General features: G+C 41.9%; 1 protein-coding gene across 4 annotated transcripts in view; it reads left to right on the top strand.

Moving 5' to 3' along the window:
* Positions 1-20,235, top strand: part of LOC133664931 (plakophilin-4-like) — a 246,263-nt gene that overhangs the window by 119,968 nt on the left and 106,060 nt on the right. For all 4 annotated transcript variants that reach the window (XM_062069971.1, XM_062069969.1, XM_062069972.1 and 1 more), the window contains exon 4: positions 15,768-15,802. In XM_062069971.1, coding sequence (XP_061925955.1) covers positions 15,768-15,802 — 35 coding nt within the window. The remainder of the gene's footprint in view (positions 1-15,767; positions 15,803-20,235) is intronic.

Raw genomic sequence — 20,235 nt, 5'->3', positions numbered from 1 at the left:
TGCTCGATGTCTTCCAGGTTTTTGGCCAGAGAGAGACGGAGATTGTCCCGAGCCATAGGATCTGCTAGCCGGGTACAGTCAAGCCTCTTCTTCCCTGACTTTTGAAGACGGATAGCAGGGCGTACTTGCAGCCGGAGCCTGGTTATGATGAGCCGGTGGTCGGTCCAACACTCAGCTCCTCTCATTGCACGAGTTAGTGATACGTCTTTTATGTCTGAGCGTCTCACAATGGTGTAATCAATCAGGTGCCAATGTTTGGAGTGTGGGTGCATCCAGGATGTTTTGTGCTTATTTTTTAGTTGGAAGATGGTGTTTGTGATGGTCAAGTCATGCTCAGCACAGAGGCTTAGCAGCCGTAGGCCGTTAGCATTGGCTTGTCCAATACCATGCCTGCCAATAACACCACTCCTCACCTTGTTGTCCTTCCCCACTCTGGCATTGAAATCGCCCAACAAAAAGATCTTGTCCTCCTTAGGTGTGCGACGGAGGGCCTCATCCAATGCCCGGTAGAAGCTGTCTTTAACATTTTCCTTTGATGGTAGCGTCGGTGCATAGGCACTAAGAAGGGTGGCATATCTTTTCTTAGCCAGAGGGATCCTGAGTGACATGAGCCTTTCACTTATGCCAACCGGTGCTTCTGGGAGTTTTGGTAGGAGGCTGTTTTTTATTGCAAATCCCACACCATGCTGATGCTCCCCTCCTGGAGGGTATCCTTTCCAGAAGAAAGTGTAACCTTGCCCTTCTTCCTTCAGGGATCCTTCATCCAGGAGTCTGGTTTCACTAAGTGCAGCAATATCAACATTGTAGCGGTTAAGTTCTGCTGCAATGAGTGCAGTTCTGCGCTGGGGTCTATCAGTGGTAACGCTAGTGTCCAGGAGTGTCCTTATGTTCCATGATGCCAGTTTAAGAGGGATTATTTTCTTTGCTTTATTTCGACCGCGGAGTGGAATTCCCGACAGGTGCGGTAGCCTGTCCAGGATGGTTTTGAGTGGGCAATGTTTGGGCCACCTTTTCTAGGCCTTTCCCCAGTTGGGGTGAGCAGTACAATCCTAAATAGGGCTGCTCAGGCGTACAGGGGTCTGCCGAGAGCAGCTGCCACTCAATTTCAGCTACTAGTGACCATAGATAGCCCTGTACCGCTGGTGTGCAGGGTTCTGACTAGAAGCTTCCGGTGCATTCATACCTGCTCCCGTTATCAGACACCCCATCGCCACCAGACTTTGTTTCATTTCCGGTAGCTGGTGTCACCGAGGCAGAGATGAATACCTGCGCAGAGGAGCTTGTTTAAAGTGCTACTGGGGGTGCGCATGTCCCAGCAGCACTTCTTCACTGTGAGAGGGTGGGATCCGGTGGCAAGGGGAACCCAGGACGACCGGCACTCTTCCACAGTTGCAGGAGGCTGCCGGAGCTCCAGTTTTTTGGAGGACCGCCTGTCGTGTGCCGCCAACCACGTTGCTTTTCTTTCAGGGTGTGCTCCCCTAGCCTTTGTCTTCCTAGACTTACCCACAAGGCAGCGGGTCTTCGCCGTATCCCTGGCTAGGGGGCAGTCTGGTACTAGGCCTTTGCCAAGGGCCACCTGGGGTAACAGTAGTTAAGGGGTTAACCTCCTAGTGCCCCAAGACCCCCAAAGAAGAGCCTCCACTGCCGGATGCACTTTAACGTCATGCCCAGGACACCTTACACATTATATATATATATATAGACAATGTATATATAATAATAAAACAATACTAACTAATAACTACAGAATGGTGTGTGTGACAAAACCCAAGAGTGTGTGTGTGAGGCTATGTGTGTGGTTAGCTGTAGTGTGTGTTACCAAGTGTTGTGTAGAGCGAGAGGAGGGACAAAGCAGGAAGGCAGTCCGTGAGCAGGCAAGCAGTCAAGGGTAGGAGAGTGGCAGTGTAGTCCGTGTCCGAGCAGGGGTCGAGGATCGAGGGAGGCAGTCAGAATCCAGAGGGGAACGACAGGGGATCACAACGGGTGAAACTCGGGAAAGCACTGTGGGAGGACAACACGGACATCAGACACGGAGAGAAAACGCAGAGAGAAAAAGAGAGCATACGGTACACAAAAGATAATTAAGTTCCCGCGAGGATCCTTAGGTGCACTGGTCCTTATAGGGACGGCGTGGCGAAGTTGGTAGAGTGGCCGTGCCAGCAATCGGAGGGTTGCTGGTTACTGGGGTTCAATCCCCACCTTCTACCATCCTAGTCACGTCCGTTGTGTCCTTGGGCAAGACACTTCACCCTTGCTCCTGATGGCTGCTGGTTAGCGCCTTGCATGGCAGCTCCCGCCATCAGCATGTGAATGTGTGTGTGAATGGGTGAATGTGGAAATACTGTCAAAGCGCTTTGAGTACCTTGAAGGTAGAAAAGCGCTATACAAGTATAACCCATTTATCATTTATTTATACCGCTCGCCCTCATCAGTCCCAGGTGTGCAGATTGCTGATCGCTCACAGCCTTGCCGGAATGTGGGCGTGACGCGGCCAGCGCGAGCAGGGTCGTGTCTCGGCGCGCTGCCAGCAGAGGTGCTGGCAGACCCAGCTGCCAGGGAAAAGCGGGTTCGAGCCCGCGTCGTGAAACACTGCGATACGACTCCAATCTGCACTGACTGAAAAACATGAACAATCAAGTTACAGTATCTGTAAAGTAGTAGCCCACATTTCATGTTTTGTTTGTACACATTGTATGCTGTCTGTCATGATACACACATGACGTGCTGCATGTATCATGATCAATATTAAGTGTGACTCACTCCATCTTTGGTCCAGGTGGCCGGGGACGTTTTTTTTCTGGTTTATTTGGGGTAAGCACTCCAATTATGTCCAAATAGCTTGTCTCCAAATACCACATTTGCAGCTTCGAGTCGATTTCACCTCACTCTATCGCAGTGGTCCTTAACCTTGTTGGAGGTACCGAACCCCACCAGTTTCATATGTGCATTCACCGAACCCTTCTTTAGTGAAATATTTAATGTTTTTTGTTATTTTTAATTCAAGACAAAGTTCACTTTTTTTTTTACTGGTGCACAAAATGAACCGTGCATGAACATCACCTTGTTCAAAGAACAAAACCAACACAGTGCATGAACTCTCAACAAATTACACACCTGCAAATCACATGGACAATTAGAGGGAACATTGTTTGGGGGTATCCTCGTACGCCGATAGGGAGAAGTTTTTATTTACGAGATGAGTCGGGTGTGTCTTGACCTCCGCGGCAGAGGCTCCACCGAACCCCTGAGTCCGACTCCCCGAACCTCTAGGGTTCAATCGAACCCAGGTTATGAACCACTGCTCTATCGGCTTCCGTCTGTTCCAGCGTTTCACCCTCTTCTTCGTGCTCGCTTCTAGAAGCAGTAGTTGATCCTCCGTTCATTCAACTTCAAAAGTGAATACTCATTTGTCCAAAAATAGTCGACTCTATTGTTTGTTACCAAGTCTGCCATGATTAGAACACACGCAAGCGTGTTGTATCCGGAAGTAGGACACACATTGTTGCTGAAAGTCAGATGTACATATTGTTATGAACGTGTCTGTTACTATCAATCAATCAATCAATCAATCAATCAATCAATCAATCAATCAAAATGTACTTATATAGCCCTAAATCACAAGTGTCTCAAAGGGCTGCACAAGCCACAACGACATCCTCGGCTCAGATCCCACATCAAGGCAAGAAAAAACTCGACCAATGGGATGACAATGAGAAACCTTGGAGAGGACAGCAGATATGGGGACCCCCCCGGGCGACCGTTGCAATGGACGTCGAGTGGATCTAGCATAATATTGTAGGAGTCCAGTCCATAGTGGATCTAGCATAATAGTGTGAGAGTCCAGTCCATAGTGGATCTAGCATAATAGTGTGAGAGTCCAGTCCATAGTGGATCTAAGATAATAGTGAGAGTCCAGTTCATAGTGGATCTAACATAATAGTGTGAGGGTCCAGTCCATAGTGGATCTAACATAATAGTGAGAGTCCAGTCCATAGTGGATCTAACATAATATTGTAAGAGTCCAGTCCATAGTGGATCCAGCATAATAGTGTGAGAGTCCAGTCCATAGTGGATCTTACATAATAGTGAGAGTCCAGTCCATAGTGGATCTAACATTATAGTGTGAGAGTCCAGTCCATAGTGGATCTAACATAATAGTGAGAGTCCAGTCCATAGTGAATCTAGCATAATATTGTGAGAGTCCAGTCCATAGTGGATCTAGCATAATATTGTGAGAGTCCAGTCCATAGTGGATCCAACATAATAGTGAGAGTCCAGTCCATAGTGTATCTAACATAATAGTGAGAGTCCAGTCCATAGTGGATCTAACATAATAGTGTAAGAGTCCAGTCCATAGTGGGACCAGCAGATCATCTTGAGTGGAGACAAGTCAGCAGCGCAGAGTCCCGACTTTGAACAGCTAGCGCCTCATCTGTGGTCACCTAATAACCTCTCCACGCAGGAGAGGCGGTCAGAGCAGAAAAGAGACGGCAGATCAACTGGTCTAAAAGGGGGGTCTATTTAAAGGCTAGTGTATACAAATGAGTTTTAAGATGGGACTCAACTCTAACTGTTACCGGGAGGGCATTCCAGAGTACTGGAGCCCCAATAGAAAACGCTCTGTAGCCCGCAGACTTTATTTGGGCTCTGGGAATAAGCAGTCTGTATTAGCAGTGATGCTATAAAATGCTTATGATTTTCATATTGAACACTCTTTTAAAGTATTGTTTACAATATGTGTGCCAAATGGGGTAATTTAGGTTGTACCAAAGCTTAAAGACACAAAAAATTAAAAATAAAATTGACTACATTGCCATATCATAAAATTTTACGGTGCCATTATTTAACTTGAATACCGTGGTAAAGTGAAGAAGAGAGTTGTATTCAACATGTGCTCCAGCAGCTCTCCTGCATCACATCTGGTGTATCATCAAGTGACTATCCATTTCAGTTCACTACAGTAAAGCATTTTTTTTATGTAAGCATTTGTGCAGCTTAAATTCTGAAATGAAATGTGTTTAAATATGAACTTTGAATTATAGCCAGTGTTTGGATGTACGACATAACTGTGACTCATTTTCAAACCAATTGCTTTTTTTCAGCCTCATTTGAAACATGCTTTAAACATAACACATCTTTTTGTGGGTCTATTCCAGGCCTAGGCAATTATTTTGAGAAATTTAGAGAAAACAATGTGTCTGGGGGCCAGTATATCTATTTTTTAGGAACACTAATACAAAACCTCACAATAATGTCTGATTGAATGCTAAAAACATTATGACAGACCACCTTAAAAAACGGAATGAAATTTTAATTTTTTTTACTGAATGAGACACCCAGAATATACATGAAAATAAAGAATGTGGGATTTACTATATTAACTATGAATGATAAAACACTGAATATTGACAACATATGAATGTCACACACCCTCTCCATCCACATATTTTACAATCCAGCGAAAAGCAACAAACACAGCAAAATATGAACTAGAAGGGTAAAAAAACAAACACCTACGATCTGATATATCTGATACATCACTAAGCTTTAGACCTTTGTTGTAAAAATCTACTTCCGCATCTGGAATCACTCTGTGGAAACGCTCTTCACCCACAGTGCTTGGTTCCTCGTCTGAGCTGCTGTGACTTAGATTACCATAGTAACTAATTAGATTACCATAGTAACTATTATATCATGCAAAAGCGCAGATTCCAACCAATGAAATACTTTGTATAGTTCAAGACTTACAGTCATTTGAAAACATCATAATGGCAGCTACACTTTCCATCATAAAGATCTAAAAAAAAATATTTAGGAATGTCCGGCGGGCCATATTTAAAAGCCTTAATTTGGCCAGGTCTGCTGTATTCGCTACTTTGATTTAAATTCTTACACATCGAAGCTGTCCGTCTAAGATGATGAGCTTTGTAATGAAGCCCATCAACACTACAGCACGCAATATTATTAAGAAGTTTTGCATCAGAATCCATACTTGGGTGAGAACTGTGTAAATAGAACCAGCATGAGTGGTTTTAGGTACTTAGCAGCGTCGTTCCCTCAGATGCCGTGTGATAATATCAGGCGAAGTGATGCGACTAATGGTGCGCTATAGTGCTAAAGGAAGGTTGCACAACAATAGTGCTGTGTTTTGCTTGTGACATACTTGTGTATGGGCTACATTGAACTGCAGTTTTAGATTGTGTAAACCAGGGATGTCAAACGTATGGCCCGAGGGCCGGATAAGGCCCGCAAACAGGTTTTATCCGGCCCGCGGGATGAGTTTGCTCAGTATAAAAATTAACCTGAAATTGTTTAATGAAAGAAACAGCTGTTCTAAATGTGTCCACTGGATGTCGCAATAGCAATTATTTGTATCTTTGTAGATGATGCTACATATGTACAAAATAAACCACATGATGTTAGTACATCAGTCGAGGAAAATGATCAAACTACATAAATAACATACTTTAATTTGATGAATTAATACCAATGAGTTGACTGATGAACATTATCCCATAATTTATTCAGTAAGTATAAATAACGTCAAATAAAGATAGAATACTATTAACCGCAGCATGTAAGTGTAAAAGACCCTAACATTATGATTTGTACAATTTCATAATGCGCTTGATCTATTTTTGAACAAAGAAAACAATCTGAAGTTGTCTTTATTTTTAATTTATCGTGCCGTGATTTTACCAGTCCGGCCCACTTGGGAGTAGATTTTTCTCCATGTGGCCCCCGATCTAAAATGAGTTTGACACCCCTGGTGTAAACAAACATTTAAAGTAACACGTAACTTTGTTGTTTGTCAAATACCCCAACATGCTGCATCTTGTATTCTAGCGAAATTCAGCAACCGTTTCTAGCAGAGGGGAGTGGGGGTGCAGTCACTCACAGCACCCCCATGGGTACTCGCAAAAAGGAAATTTGCAACCTGATTTACACACCATTTTAAAAGCCAAGGCTCAGACAAATGAAATGGCTGTCGACGGGCATTTGTGTGTGAACTGCGATTAGCTTTAACATTTGTGATCCCGCTGCGAAGCTCAATAGCCCAGCAGGAAGACAGCAGAGATTAGGTCACACTCTGAGGTTATATAGGAGACGTTACATCGTACAAGACCTCTAGACTGGACTTGCTATTGGTATATACAAGCATGCACTGTGTGGCCATCAATGCCTCAACCAAAGTTGGATGGATATGAATACATTAGCCCATACTTGCCAACCTTGAGACCTCCAATATCGGGAGGTGGGGGGGGGCTTGGTCGGGGGCGGGGGCGGGGGGCGTGGTTATTTACAGCTAGAATTCACCAACTCGAGTATTTCATATATATTTCATATATATATATGTGTATATATATATATGTATGTATGTATGAAATACTTGACTTTCAGTGAATTCTAGCTATATATATATATATATATATATATATATATATATATATATATATATATATATATATATATATATATATATATATATATATATATATATATTTATTTTATTTACATGGAAAAAAAAAAAATACTTGAATTTCAGTGTTCCAGTGGCTATCCATTAGATGGCAGTATTGTCCTGTTTAACTTCTCCGTTCATGATGAGTATATCATTTCGGCGGGAGGGTTGGCAAGTATGCATTAGCCCCTCTCCTGAATGACCTATTTGGTAAAAAGTGTATCTCAATGTGTTTGTTGCTGTAGAGTCATTGTCTGTCAGCATGTTGATTATTACATCATTTACATATGATGTGAGATCCGCATTGCCGGCAGTAAGTCTGACCTGTTTCCAGTGAGAGTTGGACTCCGCCAAGACTGCTCTTTGTCACCGATTCTGTTCATAACTTTTATGGACAGAATTTCTAGGCGCGGTCAGGGCGTTGAGGGTATCTGGTTTGGTGGCTGCAGGATTAAGTCTCTGCTTTTTGCAGATGATGTGATCCTGATGGCTTCATCTGGCCAAGATCTTCAGGCATCATGTTTTTAGGAAACCCATCACCGGGCCAATACCATCCCTACAATGAAGCATGGTTCTGGCAGCATCATGCTGTGGGGATGTTTATTTAGCGCCGGGAACTGGGAGACTAGTCAAGATAGAGGGAAAGATGAATGCAGCAATGTACAGAGACATCCTTGATGAAAACCAAGGATTCCCATCCAACCTGATGGAGCTTAAATGATGCTGCAAAGAGGAATGGGCGACACTGCCCAAAGATAGGTGTACCAAACTTGTGGCATTGTATTTAAAAAGACTTGAGGCTGTAATTGCTGCCAAAAGTGCATCAACAAAGTATTGAGCAAAGGCTGTGAATACTTATGAACATGTGATTTTTGTTTTTGTTTTATGTCTTGTTTAATAGATGTCATCAGTGTTTGAACCTGACAATAGATTTGCTAAAAAAATGTAAAACTTCTCACATTGCCATTATGGGGTATTGTATGTATAATTTTGAGGACAGAAATGAATTATTCCATTTTGAAATAAGGCTGTAACATAATAAAATGTGGAAAAAGTGAAGCGCTATGTATACTTTCCAAATTTACTACATCTCGGCATGAACACCTGTGCAGAATGTGTAAACATTGAAAAGTGAACTGGTTACCAATTGCATAATTTAGATAATCCCATCCTTGATAACTCAAATATGAGGTAATTAGACTGGGATGAGAACCAAGGTCAATCAATTTAGGTCAATTTGCAATTATATGTAGTATGCAATACTTACTTTTTGTAGTGCATCTAAAAATACTGAATAATAATAAGAGTAGAAGTGATGGGACAAGCAAACCGGCTTCAGCACCAATGTTTAGTGTAAATTCAGGCCAGCAGGGGTTCCGGAGAGGGAGGAGCCATAACTCCAATGGCCGAGTGTGACTACACCCTGACACAATCCTTTCTTTTGGGTCTGCAATGGAGCTTATTGCCACCTCGACTAATGAATGACTTGCCCCCTCGCTGCCAGCCATTTGGCATCCAGCATGTATGCTTCATTGTCATCAAGGTATCTCAGTCTGCCTTCCATTCGCCATGGCTCAGTGGAGCACAACTCGTCCAACTAACTGTTTTTAATTGCCTACATGTGGCCATTAACATCCAGAGAGTCATGCTGGTTAAAGCTCATTATAGAGCCTTAGAGTAGTTGCACACTCCGTGGTAATGGCAAACTTTTTTTCCCCAGACTTTCAAGTGAGTGCTTTCATTTTGGTCAGAAAGTGATTTTTTTACAATGATAAAGTGGCTTGTTCTGTTGTCATGGCGCCCTACAATGACACTTGTGTTTCTTGTGTACTCTTTTTTTTTTTAAATGTATTTTGTGGCTCTGGTTGAGGACACTTGAAAATAATCAGTTGATTAGCTGCTGGATTGTATTGTAATTGTCTCACAAAATTGTTTTTGTTATTACTACAACTGCCTGCTATGTTAGCAGGACTACACAAAAGTATTTGTTAAGGAGTGTTACTTCAAATAAGAAATACCAAAAATTGCATTTTGGATACTGGAAATGATTTTTACCAATAATATTGTGAGAGATTGTTATGCGTGTAATTCCGCCCACAAATACACTTGTTACAAACATGTAACTAGTGTTCTTTTTGTACTGTTATGTTCGGGTCGCATAGTTTTGCGGTGGTCCTTTCCGCAAAATGCAGAAGGACGTCAGGAAGCAGTGTGCAGGTAAGATGAGGATTTATTCTGCAAATGCAAACTCAATTCAACCAGCCTGTGCTAGGAAAGTCCGAGATAACACAAACATTGCACAAAAGGAACAAGACTGCCAGACTGAGTGGAGAAAAAGGAAGATCTAAATAGTGATCAGGAGCAGGTGAGCGTCCTGACCACTAACCAGAGGCGGGTGCAAAAATTTGTGTCCATGGCAACAACGGGAGTATAAGAACAGAAATGACAGTACCCCCACCCTAGATGGACGGATTCCAGACATCCCAGAAAAACAAAATAAGTCCAAAGTCACGGGAGGGTGGAGTTGGTGGCATGTTGCCAGGTCAAGTGTGAGCAGGACCAAGTCCTCAGCAGCCGTTTTTGTCCACGCCCAGCATGGCTGCTGATGGCGTGGAGGGCATGCATAACCTGGCCACATTCATGGCCGACGAGGAAGCAAGCTAATAGCACATGACGGACGCTTCCACGGCAGGCAAGCAGGCTACTGGGCTGGAGCAGGAGCTGGTCGCCGTGTACTAGAAGAGCTGGACGCAGCACCGTCGAAATATCCACTGGAAGAGCTGGACGCGCCGTCGGAAGACTCACTAGAAGTCCCACTGGAAGACTCACTGGAAGAGCTAGACGCGGCGGCATCGGAAGACCTACTGGAAGAGCTGGACGCAGCGTCGTTGGAAGACTCAGTGGAAGATCCACTGGAAGAGCTGGACACAGCATTGTCGGAAAACTCACTGGAAGAGCTGGATGCGGCATCGTCGTAAGACCCACCGGAAGAACTGGACACAGCATCATCGGAAGACCTACTGGAAAAGCCATGACCTCAGCCACGGATCATGACATGTACACTATCAATAATGAATAGGCGTGCATCGTAATGTGTTGTATACCACCTTACCTGTAGGAAACATGCTACGGTGGAGGTCTCATGCTGGACTATTTTAGGTCATCTCCCCACGTAGAGGGATACTTTTAAAAACCCATCTCCAGTTTTAAAATGATCTCCATGACTGCATCCACATGAGTGTGGTTTCAAAACTGTCTGCATCCACACGAAAACACATGACGGCTGTCATGCACATTTCGCCCAACCAGAAGCCTGAAAATCTGCCACCAGCTGACTTGGTAGCATTATAAAGCTTCTGTTGATCAATATAGTGATATATGGCAGGTACAGTGAAGTGTACATTATCTTAAATCAGCACACACTTACTTGGAGCCCTCGTAAATAAATAACAGCATGTTCTGTTTTTAAATACGGCTTGAAAACGTGAGCTAATGTTGCACTTTTTATGACATGAACCAACAAGTCTTCAAAGTCGTCCCACCAGCCGCAGGTCCAAACTGTCCAAAACCATCTTGTCCAAAATGGCCGCAGGAGTGCTGCAGCAACATTGGAGAGTGTAGCAGCTGCAGCGGCCTTATGAGCCCATATCCATGCCTCTTTTTGTCAGTGCAGAGCAGAAGGTTTGCACCTAAACATACAGGTGTAGCAGGCTTCAAGCCAGCCAGAATGGGTTTTGTATTATTTTTAATTGTCAAGGGTGGAGATCACGGCGCACAAATGTGACATCATCAGCTGGGGACATGCTATATCTCTTCATTTTACCATTCCACACAGACACAATGAAGACAAGAGTTTTTGATACTCTTTACTCTGTCATAAAGTGTTTTGTTTTTTTTTGGAACAAAAGTATGTGTTTGCATGTGGACAAGAGGCAAAATCCATAGAAAGGTACAGTACCGTATTTTTCGGACTATAAGGCGCACTTAAAATCCTTTCTTTTTCTTAAAACTCGACTGTGCGCCTTATAACTCAGTGCGCCTACTATACGGAATCATTTTAGTTCTGCTTACCGACCTCGAAGCTATTTTATTTGGTGAAGTGAAGTGAATTATATTTATATAGCGCTTTTTCTCTAGTGACTCAAAGCGCTTTACATAGTGAAACCCAATATCTAAGTTACATTTAAACCAGTGTGGGAGGCACTGGGAGCAGGTGGGTAAGGTGTCTTGCCCAAGGACACAACGGCAGTGACTAGGATGGCGGAAGCGGGGATCGAACCTGGAACCCTCAAGTTGCTGGCACGGCTGCTCTACCAACCGAGCTATATATATACATATATATATTTGGTACATGGTGAAATGATAAGTGTGACCAGTAGGTGGCAGACACACATAAGAGATATGTGTAGACTGCAATATGATAGCAGTCACACATAAGAGATACATGTAGACTGCAATATGACTCAAGTAAACAACACCGACATTTTATATGTTCCATTGAAAATATAGAACATTACACACGGCGCTCAAAAATCTATCAAAATGTTTTAGTACGACTTTGGTAAGCTATGAAGCCGCATCGCTTGATGGATTGTACTGTGCTTCAACATAGGAGTATTATTATGGTGTGTGCATAAAGTAGGACATATTATCTGGCGTTTTGTTTCGCAATATTTTGCAAAACCAACTTTTCTTACCTTCTGTTACCTGTTGATGTCTATTTGGGATCTGCATAAGTCCGCCTTTGTAGTTCGTGCCGACCACGTAGTCGATAAGCTTCTTCTTTTTCTCTATCTTCTTGTTATGGGACATTCATCCTCTGCTGTTGCTATTTCTAATATAAAGTAGTGTAAAGTGTAAAAAAAACCCCACTAAAAACTATTGAAATAAATTAGCTGCATGGACAGATAGTTTTACTTGATAAGACATCCTAAATCAAATTTGGCATTTCTTAGAAATTAGCAAAAATTTTAAGATAGAAATAAGTATTTTATTCTGAAAACAAGTACCGTATTTTTCGGACTATAAGGCATACTTAAAATCCTTTCATTTTCTCAAAAATCGACAGTGCGCCTTATAACCCGGTGTGCCTAATGTACGGCATAATTCTGGTTGTGCTTACCGACCTCGAAGCAATTTTATTTGGTACATGGTGTGATGATAAGTGTGACCTGTAGATGGCAGTCATACATAAGAGATACGTGTAGACAGCAATATGATGGCAGTAAACAACACCAAAACTCTAAATGTTCCATTGAGAATATAGAACATTACACACGGCGCTCAAAAATCTGTCAAAATGTTTTTAGTACAACTTCGGTAAGCTATGAAGCCGCACCACTTGATGGATTGTTGGTGCATTAAACATACGAGTATTATTATGGTGTGTGTACAAGGACAGGACAATGGCACCCATTAGCAGACATACTATGTGGTGTTTCTGGGAAACATCAAACATCAAAGAACACAAAAGACATTGTTGTACGGTATACCGGTGTTAGTATAGTACCGTGATACTAATGAATCATATTCGGTACTATATCGCATCTAAGAAGTACCGGAAGAATAAGTGATTATTCCATTTTAATAGAAGTGTAGATAGAACATGTTAAAAGAGAAAGTAAGCAGATATTAAAAGTAAATGAACAAGTAGATTAATAATTCATTTTATGCCACTTGTCCTTAATAATGTTGACAAAATAATAGGTAGATAAATGACACAATATGTTACTGCATATGTCAGCAGACTAATTAGTAGTCTTTGTTTGTTTACTTACTCCTAAAAGACAAGTTGTCTTGTATGTTCACTTTTTTATTTAAGGACAAACTTGCAATAAGAAACATATGTTTAATGTACCCTAAGATTTTTTGTTAAAATAAAGCCAATAATGTCATTTTTTGTGGTTCCCTTTATTTAGAAAGTATCGAAAAGTACCAAAATAAACTTTGGTACCAGTACCAAAATATTGGTATTGGGACCACATTGTGGTTAGAGTGTCCGCCCTGAGATCGGTAGGTCGTGAGTTCAAACCCCGGCCAAGTCATACCAAAGACTATAAAACGGGACCCATTTACCTTCCTGCTTGGCACTCAGCATCAAGGGTTGGAATTGGGGGTTGAATCAACAAAAATTATTCCCGGGTGCGGCCACTGCTGCTGCTCACTGCTCCCCTCACCTCCCAGGCGGTGATCAAGGGGATGGGTCAAATGCAGAGGACACATTTCACCACACCTAGTGTGTGTGTGACAATCATTGGGACGTTAACTACTATACACTGCAAAAAGTCAGTGTTCAAAAACTAGAAAAAAATATACAAAAATGAGGGGTATTTTATTTGAACTAAGCAAAATTATCTGCCAATAGAACAATAAAATTCAGCTTGTCAAGACTTTCCAAAACAAGTAAAATTAACTAACCTCAATGAACCCAAAAATACCTTTAAAATAAGTATATTCTCACTAATAACAAGTGCACTTTTCTTGGTAGAAAAAAAAGAGACCTTTTTTGCTCAATATGTTGAACATTTTTCTTAAATTAGGTAAATGCTAGTGCCATTATCTTGACATAATGATATGCGCTCGGCATCATGATTTTTTTTTTCATGCTTGAAGTAAGAAATTGTTACTTTAAAAAAGTAGTTTTATACTTGTGAGTGTTAATGACACAGCTTTGCAACCGTTGATATTCTAGTTTCAAGCATGTTTTACTCAATATAGCTCATCAAATCTTATCATCAAGCTGTAATATCTTACTGAGATCATTTAGGACCAAAACCCTTAAAACAAGTAAAACACTCTAACATAAAATCTGCTTAGTGAGAAGAATTATCTTATCAGACAGAAAATAAGCAAATATCACCCTTATTTGAGATATTTAATCTTACTTAGATTTCAGTTTTTGCAGTGCAAGGATGCAAGACGTACAGTACACTGCAAAAACAGAATTTTTTTAAAATGTAATTTAAAGTATCCATTGCCGTTACTTGTAGCACCGTTATTTCAAATTATTACTGTAAACATTTCAGCTTTTTCTCTGTACATTGTACCTTTTTGCTTTATTCATACCATTTTTTTTTTGCCGTTTTATATCCACATTATTCCGCTGGTTAATAAAAACGGTGTTAGACCTGCTTGAGAATTTTTTTGTGTATCAGAAGGCGGACTTGCATGTCAGAACCTCATGACTCCTTGTAACTAGAGATGTCCCATAATGGCTTTTTTGCCGATATCCGATATTGTCCAACTTTTAAATACCGATTCCGATTTCAACCGATACTGATATATACAGTGGTGGAATTAACACATTATTATGCCTAATTTTGTTGTGATTCCCCGCTGGATGCATTAAACAATGTAACAACATTTTCCAAAATAAATCAACTCAAGTTATGGAAAAAAATGCCAATATGGCACTGCCATATTTATTATTGAAGTCACAAAGTGCATTATTTTTTTTAACATGCCTCAAAACAGCAGCTTGGAATTTGAGACATGCTCTCCCTGAGAGAGCATGCGGAGGTTGAGGTGGGCGGGGTTGGGGGGGCCGGGTTAGGGGTAGCGGGGGGTGTATATTGTAGCGTCCCGGAAGAGTTAGTGCTGCAAGGGGTTCTGCGTATTTGTTCTGATGTGTTTATGTTTTGTTACAGTGTGGATGTTCTCCCGAAATGTGTTTGTCATTCTTGTTTGGTGTTGGTTCACAGTGTGGCGCATATTTGTAACAGTGTTAAAGTTGTTTATACGGTCACCCTCAGTGTGACCTGTATGTCTGTTGACCAAGTATGGCTTGCATTCACTTGTGTGTGTGAAAAGCCGGAGATATTATGTGATTGTGCCGGCACGCCAAGGCAGTGCCTTTAAGGTTTAGTGGCGCTCTATACTTCTCCCTACGTCCATGTACACAGCGGCGTTTTAAAAAGTCATAAATTTTACTTTTTGATACCGACAATTTCCGATATAACATTTTAAAGCATGATATTATCAGACATTTCTACTTGTAACCATTTTTGTTGATGTACTGCAAGAGCTGGCTCCTTTTGTGTCAGGGTCCAATCCATCCCCTCGCCCTTCCCTGTTATTATATTATTGTAGTTGTCAGCGCTGGAAGATCATCTTTAAAACAACTGCAGCTCTCACCAAAAGCACCTTTTTTTTGTGTGTGTCTGAATAAAAGTAGCCGAGAGTTGTCAACGTTGCGTGACCTTGTCCTGAAAAGCTAATGGAAAATGCACTTGGTAAAAAACAGAGTCACTATTTACTGTCACCGCCTGTGTCCACCTTTTCATTTCCTGTGTTCTCTTCCTTGCAGCTCATCTGACAAGTCCCTGCCTTGGAGAACTGCAGGTAGGTTCTAAAAAAATATTTCAACCGTCATGTTATTGTCCTCTGCAAATTATTATTTACTCCGAGAAACTTCCATAATTTTAGTCATTGACTAATCTTAATTTTATATTTTTTGCTATTCTAGTTTTTTAAAGTAAGTACCGTATTTTACGCACTATAAGGCGCACCTAAAAACCTCCAATTTCCTCAAAAGCTGACAGTGCGCCTTATAATCCGGTGAGCCTTATATATGGACCAATATTGAGCAACTAGGGTAAGCAGCCGCCGACTTCATTTTCCCCCGTAGTAGAAGAAGCGTGCTGCTTACCGTAATTGCGAGACCTAAACTTTATGTAAAGACCCAAAAATGGCTCCTATTAAGAGACACGCTTACAACGCAGAGTTTAAACTCAAGGCGATCAGTCACGCAGTAGAACACGGGAATAGAGCAGCAGCGAGAGAATTTAACATTAACGAATCAATGGTGCGGAAGTGAAGGAAGCAACATGATGACCTGCGCCAAGTAAAGAAGACTAAACAGAGTTTCCGAGGGAACAAAGTGAGGTGGCTACAGTTGGAGGACAAACTGGAACAGTGGGTTGTTGAACAGAGAGCAGCAAGTAGAAGTGTCAGTACAATCACTATTTAAAATAAATAAATAAATAAATGGGTTATACTTGTATAGCGCTTTTCTACCTTCAAGGTACTCAAAGCGCTATGACAGTATTTCCACATTCACCCATTCACACACACATTCACACACTGATGGTGGGAGCTGCCATGCAAGGCGCTAACCAGCAGCCATCAGGAGCAAGGGTGAAGTGTCTTGCCCAAGGACACAACGGACATGACTAGGATGGTAGAAGGTGTTGACATTCCCTTTAGCGCAGCTCCATCTAATGGGTGCATAACGTAACCCCAGCCTCTACTGTAGCGTCTATTCTATGCGCCTTATAATGTGGTGCGCCTTATATATGAGCAAAGTTTTAAAATAGGCCATTCATTGAAGGTGCGCCTTATAATCCGGTGCGCCTTATAGTGCGGAAAATACGTTAAGTAAGTAAGTCAATTTTATTTAGAAAGCACTTTTCACAGATAAAATCACAAAGTGAATTATATTTATCGTATTTTTCGGAGTATAAGTCGCTCCGGAGTATAAGTCGCACCGGCCGAAAACGCATAATAAAGAAGGAAAAAACATATATAAGTCGCACTGGAGTATAAGTCGCATTTTTTGGGGAAATTTATTTGATAAAACCCAACACCAAGAATAGACATTTGAAAGGCAATTTAAAAAAAATATAGAATAGTGAACAACAGGCTGAATAAGTGTACGTTATATGAGGCATAAATAACCAACTGAGAACGTGCCTGCTATGTTAACGTAACATATTATGGTAAGAGTCATTCAAATAACTATAACATATAGAACATGCTATACGTTTACCAAACAATCTGTCACTCCTAATCGCTAAATCCCATGAAATCTTATACGTCTAGTCTCTTACGTGAATGAGCTAAATAATAATATTTGATATTTTACGGTAATGTGTTAATAATTTCACACATAAGTCGCTCCTGAGTATAAGTCGCACCCCCGGCCAAACTATGAAAAAAAACTGCGACTTGTAATCTGAAAAATACGGTATATAACGCTTTTCTCTAGGGACTCAAAGCGCTTTTACATAGTGAAACCCAATATCTGAGTTACATTTAAACCAGTGTGGGTGGCACTGGGAGCAGGTGGGTAAAGTGTCTTGCCCAAGGACACAACGGCAGTGACTAGGATGGCGGAAGCGGGAATTATGCCGCCCCACAAAGTGTTGTACAAAACATAGGTAAAGTGAAACAACAATTCAATTTAAAACAACAGGGGCAACATCATGAAAAGGATACAAAGGGGATTAAAAATGATAGTTAAAAGGTGCATTGACTAAAAGCTTTACTAAAAAGAGAAGTTTTCAAAAGTTAAAATTGAGAAGATAACTATTCAAATAGGATATTTTGGATAATTAAAAAATAGATTTTGCAACATCTTAAGGATGCTTTATTTCGGAATTACAAGTTGAATAATACCGTTGTGGAAGACCCTTGCTTCCGGGTGGGTTCTTCGGACCATCCAAGGACGTCATCTTGCGCTAGGTTTAGACCAGGGGTCGGCAACCCAAAATGTTGAAAGAGCCATATTGGACCAAAAATACAAAAACTAATCTGTCTGGAGCCGCAACAAATTAAAAGCCATATTACATGTGCCATGAGATATAAATTTAATTAAGAGGACTTAAAGGAAACTAAATGACCTCAAATATACCTACAAATGAGGCATAATGATGCAATATGTACATATCGCTAGCATAAATAGCATGTTAGCATCGATTAGCTTGCAGTCATGCAGTGATCAAATATGTCTGATTAGCACTCCACACAAGTCAATAACATCAACAAAACTCACCTTTGTGCACTCATGTACAACGTTAAAAGTCTGGGGGACAAAATGAGACCGAAAAAGAAGTGGCATAAAACACGTCCTAGAAAGTCGGAGAAAGTTATAAATGTAAACAAACTACGGTGAGTTCAAGGACCGCCAAAATTAGTAGGACAAAACGGCGCTCGCCAAATACTCGAATCAGTGAAGCCTGTTTAATATAAACAGTGTGATTTATAACAATTAGGGAGGTTTGTGTCATGTTTGTCCTCCTACAGAAACCATATTAAAACAAAAAATATATTTTTTCCCCCTCATCTTTTTCCATTTTTCATACATTTTTGAAAAAGCTCCACAGAGCCACTAGGGCGGCGCTAAAGAGCCGCATGCGGCTCTAGAGCCGCGGGTTGCCGACCCCCGGTTTAGACTTTCTTTATTTTTGCCAATAACACAAAGTCTGTTGCGGATTGCTTTTCAGCACTTGCCGTCTCCTGCTCGCTTCTCCGCCTGCTTTCCAGCAGCACGTCGTTCGCGTGCCCGTTGTCGTCTGTCTTTTGCTCTCCTCCTCTCTCGCGCTGCGTCAGCTTCCCTCTGGTTTTGTCTCCTTCCGTCTCCCCTTCCGATCTCTGCTGCTCCCCTTTTCTTTTGCGAGAGGAGATTGGATGATCGTGCCCAGGTGCGCAGACCGCGCACCTGGGCACGATTGCGGCGTCGCTCCCGGCGTGCCTCGCCTCGCCGCTTGCTCACCGGCCACGCCTCCTCGCCGCCATCTTGGGCCGGGCCCCGGCGTGCCCTGCTTCGTTGCTCGCTCGCCGGCCCCGCCTCTCCACAACCGTATTTTTTGGACCATAGGGCGCGCCGGATTATAAGGCGCACTGCCGATGAGCAGGTCTATTTTCATACAAAAGGCGCACCGGATTATAAGGCGCATTAAAGGAGTCATATTATGATTTTTTTTCTAAATATAAAACGCTTCCTTGTGGTCTACATAACGTGATGGTGGTTCTTTGGTCAAATTGTTGCATTGATGATGTTTTACAGATCATCTTCAAATCGCTTTCTGACAGTCGCTTCAGGATGCGCCGTTTTGTGGGCGGTCTTATTTACGTGGCTCACCTTCGACAGCGTCTTCTCCCCGTCATCTTTGTTGTAGCGGTGTAGCGTGCAAAGACGGGAGTGGATCAGTGGCCTAGTGGTTAGAGTGTCCGCCCTGAGATGGGTAGGTTGTGAGTTCAAACCCTGGCCGAGTCATACCAAAGACTATAAAAATGGGACCCATTACCTCCCTGCCTGGCACTCAGCATCAAGGGTTGGAATTGGGGGTTAAATCACCAAAAATGATTCCCGGGCGCGGCCACCGCTGCTGTTCACTGCTCCCCTCACCTCCCAGGGGGTGATCAAGGGTGATGGGTTAAAAATGCAGAGAATAATTTCGCCACACCTAGTGTGTGTGTGACAATCATTGGTACTTTAACTTTTAAGTTTAAGAGGTGTCAAAAGATGTTTTAATGACATTCAGACTTTACTTCAATCAATAACGGAACAGCATCTCCTCATCCGGAAACAACAACAACGCCGGAAATGTGTCCCGTGAAAAACCGCCTGACCGGAACTCTTTAATAACTAAAGTTCCTTGGGTGAATAATTAAACTCACTACACCGGTATGTTTTAGTGCTTTCATGGCGAGTTTACTGACAGATATAAGTAAGAACTTTACACTACTTTATATTAGAAATGGCAACAGCGGAGGATAAATGTCCCATAACAAGAAGATAGAGAAAAACAAGAAGCTTATCGACTATGATGTCATCACGGACTACAAAGGCGTACACACGCAGATTTTCAGGATTTATGCAGATCCCAAATTCACATCAACAGGTACCAGAAGGTAAGAAAAGTTGGTTTTGCATAATATTGTGAAACAAAACGCCAGATTATATGTCTGCTAATGTGTGCCATTTTGCCGTCCTTCTACACACACCATAATAATACTCGTATGTTTAATGCGCCGACAATCCATCAAGCGGT

The sequence above is a fragment of the Entelurus aequoreus genome, linkage group LG14 (assembly GCF_033978785.1).
Source record: "Entelurus aequoreus isolate RoL-2023_Sb linkage group LG14, RoL_Eaeq_v1.1, whole genome shotgun sequence".
In the NCBI taxonomy this organism is placed as follows: domain Eukaryota; kingdom Metazoa; phylum Chordata; class Actinopteri; order Syngnathiformes; family Syngnathidae; genus Entelurus; species Entelurus aequoreus.
The sequence above is the reverse complement of the archived record's forward strand: the minus strand, read 5'-3'. Positions and strand labels throughout refer to the sequence as shown.